Source organism: Peromyscus eremicus, chromosome 2 (genome assembly GCF_949786415.1).
Source record: "Peromyscus eremicus chromosome 2, PerEre_H2_v1, whole genome shotgun sequence".
Classification (NCBI taxonomy): Eukaryota; Metazoa; Chordata; class Mammalia; order Rodentia; family Cricetidae; genus Peromyscus; species Peromyscus eremicus.
The window spans coordinates 143,417,094-143,429,900 of record NC_081417.1 but is presented as its reverse complement, the minus strand read 5'-3'; the positions used below and the strand labels follow the sequence as shown (position 1 = coordinate 143,429,900).

Genomic DNA, 12,807 nt, shown 5'->3' with positions numbered 1-12,807 from the left:
GATCCTTCCTCTAACCTACCCTAAAGTCTGTACCCACAGTCAGCACTAGTGAGAGGCAACCAACAGACATGTTGTCCCCAACTCATAAAGGCTGAGCCACAGCTAACAGCCTTAGACATGGCCATTCAGCTTTCTTAACTTGTGGTCACATAGTTATAGCAAAGAAAGCACATTTGCCAAGCTTTAGAAGGATCTAGAAAACATACGGCATTTTAAGTATGAAAGGGATTTCTAAAAGTGCATTCTTGATCGTTTCCACTGTGACACTCCCAGAAACCAAAATTTTCACATCACACTAATGGATACATTCGTCATTCTGGTCACTACTGAGCTTACAAATAGTAAGAATTAATAATCATTCACAAGAGACTGTCACTACTCCGAAAGTCACCTACGAGTCATCCATCACGCAGCCAAGTGCCTAGCAGGCTCAGAAACACTTTACTGCCACCTTGTGGCCAGGAATTCCAAGGACGATTCCTTACAAGCAAAGACGAACTGAATCTCTAACAGAACTGACTCTCCAAGTGCCATGTGCAACACAACCATTAGGATGCGGTTACACACTTTCCTTTCCGACTTTTCTCCTCACTGTCTTCATCTAAAAGGTCCGTCTTTATTATTACTGACTATAAAGTTCCATTTCAGATTCCAAAGCTCATCAAAACAAAGACAGACTCCTGACCCACTCACCGTTGAACTCACTCTTGTAAATGGTCTTGAGATTCTTGCTCCAAGAGGCAAAAAAGGGGGGGGGGGGCGCCTTTCTAGTTGGGCACATGATGCATGCCTATAATCCTAGCAACTGGATATGGAGAAGGATCAAGAATGCAAGACTAGGGGCTGGAGACATGGTTAAGCAGTTAAGAGCACTTGCTGCTCCTGCAAGGATCCAAGTTCAGTTCCCAGCACCCACACAGAAGCTCGCAATCATTCGAAACTACAGTTCCAGAGGAAGATGACACCTTCTTCTGACCTCCTTGAGCTCCAGGCACGCCCATGGTGCACATACATACATGCAGACCAAACACTCTTACACATAAAATAAATCTAAAAGATTTAAAAAGAATTTAAGATCAGCCTCAGGTAGATAGCTAATTCAAGGCCAGCCTGGACTGCATAAGACTCTCCTTCAGCCGGGCGGTGGTGGCGCACGCCTTTAATCCCAGCACTCGGGAGGCAGAGCCAGGAGGATCTCTGTGAGTTCGAGGCCAGCCTGGGCTACCAAGTGAGTTCCAAGAAAGGCACAAAGCTACACAGAGAAACCCTGTCTCGAAAAACCAAAAAAAAAAAAAAAAGACTCTCCTTCAAAATAATCCAACCAAAAATAAGAAGAAAGGTCCTTCCGTTGGATGCAATGGCATACATACAACTCATAAACCCACAGCTCAGGAGGTCAGGAAGAGGATTAAGAATTTAAGGCCTGGGGTTGGGGATTTAGCTCAGTGGTAGAGCGCTTGCCTAGCAAGCACAAGGCCCTGGGTTCGGTCCTCAGCTCTGGAGGAAAAAAAAAAAAAAAAAAAAAAAAAGAATTTAAGGCCTGTCCAGGCAATCTTGAAAGTTTAAGGCTACGCTGTACCCCCAGCAATTGCAACCACATTTTAAACAAACAAACAAAAGCTATAATTTAATTTGTTTCAAATGAGTCTCCAAGTTCTGTTATTAATTGAACGTGGCCTCCTCTTGCTTTAAACCCACTCAGAGATCCTTGACGGCCTCTCTCATTTCCAACCCTTTTATACCCACTAAAGTAAAACCAGGGTGTCGACACCTCCACAGCCGCGCTGCTCCTCCACTCTCACTGGGGTAGCATGGCAACTTAGTTGGGAGGCCAAAGAAACGATCTACACAACACAGGACTGGCAGGGCAAGTGGGGGTGGCAGTAGCCTGGCCACTCCTCACCCTGAGCTCACTCTTCTCTCAGGAAAGAACGCTCGCTTTGTTGCTATTCATGAGCACCACGTAAGTGGTCAAGAGAATGAACATGGTCACCAGCTATGTGGTCAGCTCTGCTAGGTTGCATATACCCTTCTACACGGTGCCCATAGCTTGCTATTACTTCCTGTAAACACAGCAGCACTAGAAATACTTACAGTGTGTTCCACGTATTCTTTTCCTGCCTGAATTACATCCAGGGCCCTCTTCTTTTGTTCCTGATCCAGTAGCAACTTGTAAGCTTTGTCCACAGCTAATGCAAAACATTGAAGTTAACTGTTTCTGCAAATACCCTCTCAAAATCTGAGCTATACTCAGGCAGTGTAAATGTACTGTCACTGTCTAAAAACATTCCCTACGTTGTTACATTATTTACCATTGTTAAACTCATTTTTAAAAAGCATACAACCACAGCAATGACCTTGAAAGTCTTAGGAAAAAACAGTAAATACACACTCAAGGCTAAACATACCACATCTACACGAAAACACTGATGAAGTATTTCCCGCTTTACTTACGCTCAGAAAAAAAGACAATTCTATGCAATGAAAGTATATTGGTAGACACGTAAGTTTTAACTAACAAAGTTAAAGTCTACTTTCTTTGCAGTGCTGGGGATTGAACCCAGGGCCTCAAGCATGCTAGGCAAGCACTGAGATACATACCCAGCCCCCAAGGAATAGTTCTTTAACATTCTGCTTAAATGGCTGCTTTACTGAAATCCACAGCTTCTCCACAGCTATTCCTCCTTAGCACTGACAATTACTCAAAAGCAGGTAAACACACAAATACCTTCAAAAGCCTTCTGTGCTCGGTCAGCGTCATCTTGGTTTTTGTCAGGATGCACCAATATAGACAACTGCAGGGAAAAGAAAAGTCAAGCTCATCAGCAGTTCCCGGAACACACCGGTAAATAATAAACAAAACAGGAACTTTTTATAAGAAAACCTCCCCAAACGATTCTTTCAGACATTTATAAGATTCCTGACCGGCTGTCACTGATGGACAGAAACTAGCTGGAGCAAAAAGAACTGTGTTAGGAGATGAAAATCTACCGTTAATCCTGAAGCACCAGAGCCATAGTCCTATTTGTAATTTTAACTTCAATCACACGCTAGCTCTGAGTCCTTGAGCAACTCTGCCTACCTTCACTTGGACTTCCTGCTCTATCATTGGAAAGATACAAAGTACCTACATCTAAATAGTTTGTTGTGTGGACAAAACCAACAATGCAAGTGGTTAGCATAAACTGAATATAGGGGCCCATTCTTGAAATCTCAACACTGAGGAGAATTACGAGTTCAGGGCTGGCCTGGGCTATAAAGGAAACCCTGTGGGATAGTTAGGAAGAGAGGAGAAAAACAGGGGGAGGGAAACAGAGGAGAGAGGAGGGGAGGAATGACAGGGAAAAGTAAATGGAAAAGAGGAAATGCTAAGGGGGAGGGAGAGGGATCAAAGAAAAAGACAGAAAGAAGTAATGAATTTGCACACAAACATCCATGGACAATGGTTAGTACACACAGATTATCAAGACATCACTGAAAGCCTTCTGTATGTAATACCTGATTTAAATATTTGGACACATTTACCAAATGAGGCAAAACAGACACAGAAAGGTCCAAAGCCCTTGTTCAGTGCACACAGCTCCTAAGAGAACAAATGACAACTCAAGTCCTATGCACTCGTAACTATGAGGCCATCTACTAAGTCAGGTGTGTTGCTACAGGGAAAGTCTACGGACTGAAATGCTTGTTATACTGGGAACAACTGTAATAGACTATACTGGAAAACAAGACCTTGGAAATAGGGGGAAGCGCTAAGTTTAAGCACAGATCAGAGCTCAGGAAGAATAAAACTATAAAGTTATATAATGGGAAATGACTGAGCAGGCAAAAACAAAAACCATCTTAGCTTAATATAGCTTGCTGGGAGATCAGAGGTAACTATGAGTCAGCAACGTGGAGAAATCTACTGCACTGGAGGAAGCACGGATATTAATAAGACTGTTGTGCAGCATCGGAGGATTACAGTCAGCATGAAGAGATGAAGAACTTAGGAAGGTGAAAAAAAGGCAGTGGCAAGAATCAGGCCAGCCAGCTACTTTCCTGACGAAATTTTAATAAATACTTGTTACATTAAGTCAGGTATTTCTTTTTTAAAAACTTCTTACATTTACTGGGTTGGGGAACATGAACACATGCCACGGTATGTGTGTGGAGATCAGAGGACAATTTGCTGGACTCAGCTCTCTCCTTGTACTATGTGGGTCCCAGGGATCAAACTCAGGTGGTCATGCTTGGCAGCAGATACTTTTACCTGCTTAGCCATCTCACAAGAAATACCAACCTAAGCGAGGTATTTCTTGAGTATTTACAGCCATTTGCAAGAGATGAAGTAACTGAGTGGGTTAGGCAGATGCTATGTGCCTGTAACCCCAGCTACTTAAAGGCTAAGGTAGAACAGTCATATAAACCAGGGAGTGTGGGGTCAGTGTGACAACATAAGATCCTGCCTCAATAAAAGTAAGTCTGTAGACACTCTATTTGTGTGTATTATACACACACACACACACACACACATAAATCATTATATTCACAGAAAAACATACTCTGGGTACATTAGTTAACATTTTCTATCACTATACATATATGTCACTAAGTTCATGAGAACAGTTATCTAGCCTTAATTTGGAAGGGGTTAAATTTTGGTGAGGGGTTAAATTTTGGCCCAAAAGTGTCTAGTCCTTAAAAATCATGTCTAGAGGGGCTGGAGAGATGGCTCAGCGGTTAAGAGCACTGGCTGCTCTTCCAGAGGTCCTGAGTTCAATTCCCAGCACCTACATGGCAGCTCACAACTGTCTATAACTCCACTTCCAGAGGAGCTGACACCTTCACACGAATGCACATAAAATAAAGTTAAATAAATTATAAAAAAAAAATCATGTCTAGGAAGTAGCTCAATTGGTAGAATATTTGTCTTACTACACATGAAAACCTGAGTTCAATGCCCAGCACCCCATAAACCAGGTGTGACACATGCCTACAATCCCAGAAAGCAGAGGCTCACAAGTTCAAGACCATCATCCTTGGTTACACAGGGAATTCTAGGCAAGCCCGAGCTCCATGAGCCCCCTCTAGAAGAAACAAAGAGAAAGCTCACACACTAGCGACAGCAACAGCACTGTACCTGCCGAAACCTCTTTTTTATTTCTTCATCTGTCACTTCAGGATCTATCTGAAGAACCTGGAAGAACCAAGATCAAAAGTGTCAAGCTGGGCACGGTGACCCTTACCCGTCATCTCAACGCTAGGAAAACAGAGGCAGAAAGATGGTGATGCTGGGTCAGCCTTGGCACAGCAGTCTCAGAACAAAACCATAAAACTGGGCAGTGGGAGCACTCCTAGACTCCTACTACAGGGGGACAACAGAATCAAGTCATCCCTGGCTATGTAACAAATTCAATGCCCATCTGGGCGACATGAGACATTGTTTCAAAAAAAAAAAAAAAAAAAGTGTGTGTGTGTGTGTGTTTACATGTGTATCCCCCCCCCCCACAAGCTTTCTGTTCCCCTCTTCTGTCATGAGCAATATAAATCCATTAAGTTAAAACCAGGTGAAGTGATATACTCTGAATTTCGTAGTCCAGAACACAGTGTCAGAGTTCAGAGCTCACCTGGGACAAAGAAGAGAGTGACCACACACAGGCAGGAGTAGGAAGTCAGAGTGCTGGAGCCCATGTAGGGTGAGAAGGATGTCCACACAGAACAGCCTGACATGGAGTGCCAAGAAAGAACAAAGGCAAGCCCAGAGTCGGCTGCCTAGCATATTATGTCAGAACCTAAGTGGGGTAAAGATGTTGAGGTGGGTTCGGCACAGTGGCTCACATCCATAACCTCAGTATTTAGGAAGCTGAGTGGAACTGTCATGAATTACAGGCTGACCTAAATAAAGAGAGATCTGACTGAAAAAATAAAAACGAGGGGGCTGGAGAGATGGCTCAGAGGCTAAGAGCACTGCTTGTTCTTCCAAAGGTCCTGAGTTCAATTCCCAGCAACCACATGGTGGCTCACAACCATCTTAATGAGATCTGGTGCCCTCTTCTGGCTTGCAGGGATATGTGCAGACAGAACACTGTAGACATAATAAATAAATAAATCTTAAAAAAAAAAATAAAAAAAAAAAATAAATAAATAAATAAAAACGAGCTGGAGAGACAGCTCAGAGGTTAAGAGCATGCACTGTTCCAGAAGAGGATTAGTTCAGTTCCAAGGCACCTGTAACTCCAGCTCCAGGGAATTCATACCTCTGGTCTCCATGTGCATTTGAACCCATGAACACAAACCCACACAGATACACATTCACATAATTTAAAAATAAAACATACACACACACACACACACACACACACACACACACACACACACACACACAAATAAAAATAAATCTGAGCTGGACATGATGGTGCATGACTTTAGTCCCAGCACTTGGAAGGCAGAGGCAGGTGGGTCTCCCTGAGTTTGAGACCAGCCTGGTCTACAAAGCAAGTTCCAGGACAGCCAGGGCTATAAAGAGAAACTCTGTTTCGAAAAACCAAAGAAAGAAAGGAGGAAGGGAGGAAGGGAGAAAAGGAGGGAGGGAGGGAGGGAGGGAGGGAGGGAGGTAGAGGGAGGGAGAGAAAGGAAAGCAAGGCAAGGGGGCCAACCTAGTATGCACAACAATAAAAAGGGAGTGAAGTGGCTCACTGTTCAATCTCCAGCACCCACTCAGTGGCTAGCAACCACACGGAACTCCAGTTTTGACGCCCTCTTCTAGATTCCATGGGCACCAGACATGCACATGGTGCACATATACACGCGCAGGCAAAACATACACACATATTTTTTTTTAATTTTTTAAAAATAATCAGTGTGCCGGGCGGTGGTGGCGCACGCCTTTAATCCCAGCACTCGGGAGGCAGAGCCAGGCGGATCTCTGTGAGTTCGAGGCCAGCCTGGTCTCCAAAGCGAGTTCCAGGAAAGGCGCAAAGCTACACAGAGAAACCCTGTCTCGAAAAACCAAAAAAAAAAAAAAAAAAAAAAAAAAAAAAAAAAAAAATAATCAGTGTATTTGGAGAGTTGAAGGAACAGACCCCAAACTGTCAGCACCACTGAGGGCAGCACCAGAATCTCCCCGCCTCCCTTTATTAGAAAGACAAAGGAAGACAAGCTGTCAATTTACTGGGATTTGAGGAAAAGACCTGACTTTTTATCACACATGAAAGAACAGTGGTTAGTGACGATAAGAAATGTTCAGAGCTGAGCATGGTGGGTGGTACACACTATGATGCCAGCACTCAGGAAGGAGGGGTAGGAGGAGCGCTGGGCTGAGCCACTCTGAGCTACACTGGAGATATGTTCAAAAACACAAAGTGCATTAGCTTATCTAAAATCTCGTGGTCTTCATTATTTTTACTGAGTATTTGGTATCTTTTATTTCTGTATAACAAAACAGTTTTAACAAAATTTTCGTTTTTAAATAGGATCTCACTGGAGCCCTGGCTGGCCCAAGTGCTGCTATGTAGACCAGGCTGGCCTCAAATTTGTAGGGATATCCCTGCCTCTGTCTACCAAGTGCAGAGTACAGGCTACCTGGCAATGCAGGGTTTTTAAATCACAGACACTAAATTTATCAGGCTCAACTATGTCTCTATACTAAAAATGAAACCTTGTATATTCCGGCTACAAGAGTATCAGAGAAGACCTGACAAAGTCTATCTCCGTTTCTTTAACCAGCTCCCTTGCTAACTCTACTCAAAATAAAATCATCCAACTTCAAGGACAACCTCCCACCACACAAATTCCACTTCACCCTCTTTCACTCCCAACCAGTGTAACTCAGGTGTGTGCTGTAACAGAAATCTGCCTCCAAGCCAGGTACAATGGCTCATACCTATAATCCTGGCACTTAGATGCTGAGGCAGGAGAACTTCGGGCACCAAACCCACAGTTCCCCAGAGTTTTCTTTTTTTTTTTTTTTTTTTTTTTTTTTTGGTTTTTTGAGACAGGGTTTCTCTGTGTAGCTTTGGAGCCTGTCCTGGAACTCACTCTGTAGTCCAGGCTGGCCTCGAACTCACAGAGATCCGCCTCTCTCTGCCTCCTGAGTGCTGGGATTAAAGGCGTGAGCCACCACCGCCTGGCTCAGAGTTTTCTTGAGTGAGAGCAGCAGGAAATATTAGATAGGATTTAGATTTACAATGTGGAGATAAACAGATAGAAAATACAGGATAGCCTTGTGAGGGCCTGGAACCTATTCCAACGAGCCCTGACTGTCTCTGCACTAAGGTATTTATAGAAACACCAAGAGGTGGAGCAAAAGACCTCTCCCCCCAACACAGCCAAGTGCAGACCATCTCAGACACCTGCACTCAGGCCTGTGGTCCAATCATCCTCTCTACGCAGACCTGCTGGGTAAAGCCATGAAGAACCTGAAAATGGGCTCCCACAGAGAACCACAAAGAGTCTAAGGCTAATCTGAGATGTAAAGTAAGCTCCAGGCCATAGTGGGTTACAGTAAGATCCTGTTTCAAAAATAAATAGCTAAGTATGGTGGTTCATTTCTACAATCTCTGCATTTGGGAGGTCAAGGCAGGAGGATTTGGAGTTCAAAACCAACCTTGAGTACATGAGACTGTCTCAAAAAAAAAAAAAAGTACACACATAAGTCTGCATATATGAAAAGCTATCCACTACAGATGCTACAGCAACAACATAATAAGCACTCACATTACTGTCTGCACACATGAAAAGCTCTCAACAGATGTTGCAGTGACAATAAATACACACACACACACACACACACACACACACACACACACACACAGTTTGCACACATGAAAAGCTCTCCACTAGATGCTACAGTGACAATCCACTCACCTCAAATGGATTCAGATTAAAGTAAGAGGAACCAGGACGAGTCAATCTTTCAATCTGATTTTTGGACGTTAGAACTGAATCTCTCTTCTCTATTTGTTTCACCTAAAAGTAAAAATATTAACAATTCCATTAGTAAAAATAAGCTGAATGTCTACTCTTTTTTTTTTTTTTTTTTTTGGTTTTTTGAGACAAGGTTTCTCTGTGTAGCTTTGCACCTGTCCTGGAACTCACTCTGTAGACCAGGCTGGCCTTGAACTCACAGAGATCCACCTGCCTCTGCCTCCGGAGTACTGGGATTAAAGGCGTGCGCCACCACCGCCCGGCATGTCTACTCTTAACACAATACTAATATGCTCCACCAACAACTATTTGTATCTACCATGTGTAAAACACTTTACTAACTACTGAAGAATGATTACAGTAGCGTAACTAATTTTACAGTAATAGTTCAGATCTCCAGCATCCACGTAAAAGCTGAGCATAGGCACATACACCTGTAATGAGGCAGGCAGATCCCCAGAACTCACTGACAGCCAGCCAGTCTAGCCAATTGGTGAGTACCAGGTTCAGTGACAGCTCGTATCTCAAAAAAGTAACATGGATGGTGAAAGATATATGACCCTGACCTCTGTCCTCCACACACATCTGTGCCCATTATGTGCATACCTGCACACACATATACCCTACACACAATGTTTTTAATTTACATGTATATTTAACAATTCTACTTGGCAGGTATTATCATTATCCCCATTTTACACATAGAAAAATTGAGGCTTACAGAGACCGAGGGTTCCAATTACCTAACTTGTAAGAAATTTACCCTGCCGGGCGGTGGTGGCACACGCCTTTAATCCCAGCACTCGGGAGGCAGAGGCAGGCAGATCTCTGTGAGTTCGAGGCCAGCCTAGTCTCCAAAGCGAGTTCCAGGAAAGGCGGCAAAGCTACACAGAGAAACCCTGTCTCGAAAAACCAAAAAAAAAAAAAGAAAAAAAAGAAATTTACCCTAACAGTTTCACTCCCAATCAGACATCAAGAAGATTCCCAGATGCCAGGCAGGGTGGCACAGCCGAGCAGTGGTAGCACACACCTTTAATCCCAGAATTTGGGAGGCAGAGACAGGCAGATCTGTGAGTTTGAGGCCAGCCTGGTCTACAGAGAGAGTTCCAGAACAGCCAGGGCTACATATACATAGAGAAACCCTGTCTCAAAAAACAAAACGAAAAATAAATAAATAAGTAAAACACAGCCACTTCCACAGAGCTTGAACCAAAGACAATATAGCTGCGTGTGGGTACAACTAATCCACCTTTCTTCATTTTGAGAGGAAAAATTCAAGTACACTGAACCATGAACTATGAGCAACGTTCAACATCATTATGGGGGACCTGGGATTGGCTCAGTTGGTGGTGTGCTTGCTTGGCATGCATAAAACCCTTGGTTTGATACTCGGCAAAAGAATAAAGCTGGGTGTGTCAGGCTCCTTCCTGTAATCCTAGCATTTGGGAGGCTGAGGCAGGAGGATCACCACTAGTTCTAGGCAGCCTGCACTGCAACGTCAGCCTAAACTTCGGTGAGAACTTGTCTTACAAATAGAAAGATAAAAAGACAGGGCTACAGAGGATGTGCTCATTCCCAACATTAACTTAATACTACTGCAAAGCACAGGCATTCTTTCCCTGCTTCCTGCCTAAAAGATGTGCACTGCCCTGCCCACATTCTCCACCAAAATGGATTGAAATCCCTCAGACAGCAAAACAAAAATGCCAACACTATGAAAAAAAAAAAAAAGTACTACATAACAAGTACTATTATTAACACCACAAATAATGGCTCTAATCCCAGCACTTCGGAGGCTGAAGCAGGAGGGTCCAACTGGGCTAACAGGAGACATCTGACTTAAAAAACGACTGCCTCAAAAAAAAAAAAAAATCAAGCAAACAAAACAATAATAAACGACTGCCTTGCTTCTGCTTTATAATTTGCAAACTGCCTTCTTAAAATTCTTTAATCGTCGTGAAAACTCTTGTAATATTAACTCCCTCCTTTCACAGATGTAGGAACTGGTGTCTTCAAAGATTTCAATAGCAGTCAAGCTAATTGCCTTGCAAGAATTCAATATGAGGGCCTCTGGCGCCAAATGGCTCGCTTTTATTCAGTCTATCCATTCATTTATTCACTGAATATATGCTAAACTTCCACCATGCACTAGACGCTGGCGGTGCCATTGTAAATAAGGCTCAGACCCAGGTCACTCCTGTCCTACCTGACACCAAGTTGTTTCCTGCTATTAAGTCGCACAAGCAAGTACGTATAAACCCTCTTAAGGTTCGTCATGTTAAAGATGGGGGTCACATAACGCATTCGTGTCATGATGAACAGTGCTGATCACTGGTAAACCGCAGAAACTGCCACTCACACATTCATGGCAGAGGAGTGGGAAAGGCCTCCCTCCTGTTTACAAATAAAAGCAGGTGCGCTGCAGCTCAGTCTCCGCCGGGAAAGGTCCCGGCCTCCATCAGTCGTAGACTCCACGGCCTGCCGGCTGCAGCACGACAAGCAGCTCGCCGGCCCCTCTCCGGGTCAGGGTCCACAGGCCCGGCCACCCGGCCGCACGCCGGGAACCCCAGGAGCCACAGTGGCGGCCGCGCATGCACCCCATAGCCGGTCCGCAGTCCCCAGGCCGGACGGCACGGGCCAACGGTCCCGGGAGGCGTCCCGCTGCACCAGGCCGCAGCGGACGGAGCCGGAGCTCGGTCTCCCTGAGGTCACCATCCTTACTCCGGGCTCACCTCACTGTAGAAGGTCATAAATGCCTCCTCTGTGCTGCCTCCGCCGCCCGAAGCCCCGCTCTCTCCCGAAGCCGCCATTTTCCCGGCCAGCCCGCACGTGACCGTTCTGCGCAGGCGCAGCCTCACGTGACACTTCCAAGACCGCCTTCCTGGACCGCCTCCGCCGCCAAGCCGCACTTAAAGGGCCCGAGACCCTACCTTTTTTTTTTTTTTTTTTTTTTTTGCTTTTTTTTTTGTTTGTTTTTCAAGACAGGGTTTCTCTGTGTAGCTTTGCGCCTTTCCTGGAACTCACTTGGTAGCCCAGGCTGGCCTCGAACTCACAGAGATCCGCCTGGCTCTGCCTCCCGAGTGCTGGGATTAAAGGCGTGCGCCACCACCGCCCGGCGACCCTACCTTTTTTGTTGTTGTTTTTTCGAGACAGGGTTTCTCTGTGTAGCTTTGCGCCTTTCCTGGAACTCACTTGGTAGTCCAGGCTGGCCTCGAACTCACAGAGATCCACCTGGCTCTGCCTCCCGAGTGCTGGGATTAAAGGCGTGCGCCACCACCGCCCGGCTTTTTTTTTTTTTTTTTTTTTTTTTTTTTTTTAAGACAGGGTTTCTTCCAGGAAAGGCGCAAAGCTACACAGAGAAACCCTGTCTCGAAAACCAAAAAAAAAAAAAAAAAATTCAGGGTTTCTCTCTGTAGCCCTGGCTGTCCTGGAACTCTCTCTGTAGACTAGACTAGCCTCGAACTCATATATATACACATATATATATATATTTTTGTTTTGTTTTGTTTTGTTTTTTTAGTTTTGCGAGACAGGGTTTCTCTGTGTAGCTTTGCGCCTTTCTCTTTGGAGACCAGGATGGCCTCGAACTCACAGAGATCCGCCTGGCTCTGCCTCCTGAGTGCTAGGATTAAAGGCGTGTGCCACCACCGCCCGGCATGTATAATTTTTAATATTAAAATTTAAAAAATTATTATTGCCGGACATTGGCGGCGCACGCCTTTAATCCCAGCAGTGGGGAGGCAGAGGCAGATGAATCTGAGTTTGAGGCCATCCTGGTCTGCAGAGTGAGTTCCAGGACAGACAAGGCTACACAGAGAAACTGTCTCTAGATAGATAGATAGATAGATAGATGCATACATACATACATACATAGAAAGAAAGAAAGAATTATTTTAAAAA

At 44.5% G+C, this 12,807-nt stretch overlaps 1 protein-coding gene across 1 annotated transcript in view; it reads right to left on the bottom strand.

The window, feature by feature from the left end:
• The window catches only part of Dnajc8 (DnaJ heat shock protein family (Hsp40) member C8), a 21,879-nt gene extending 10,111 nt beyond the window's left edge, over window positions 1-11,768 (bottom strand). Inside the window, exons 1-5 of the mRNA XM_059255099.1 lie at window positions 11,640-11,768; window positions 8,848-8,949; window positions 5,123-5,179; window positions 2,729-2,795; window positions 2,095-2,189 (exon numbers count right to left, since the gene is read on the bottom strand). Coding sequence (XP_059111082.1) covers window positions 2,095-2,189; window positions 2,729-2,795; window positions 5,123-5,179; window positions 8,848-8,949; window positions 11,640-11,717 — 399 coding nt within the window. The 5' untranslated portion in view covers window positions 11,718-11,768. The remainder of the gene's footprint in view (window positions 1-2,094; window positions 2,190-2,728; window positions 2,796-5,122; window positions 5,180-8,847; window positions 8,950-11,639) is intronic.
• Between the last annotated feature and the right edge of the window lie 1,039 nt (window positions 11,769-12,807).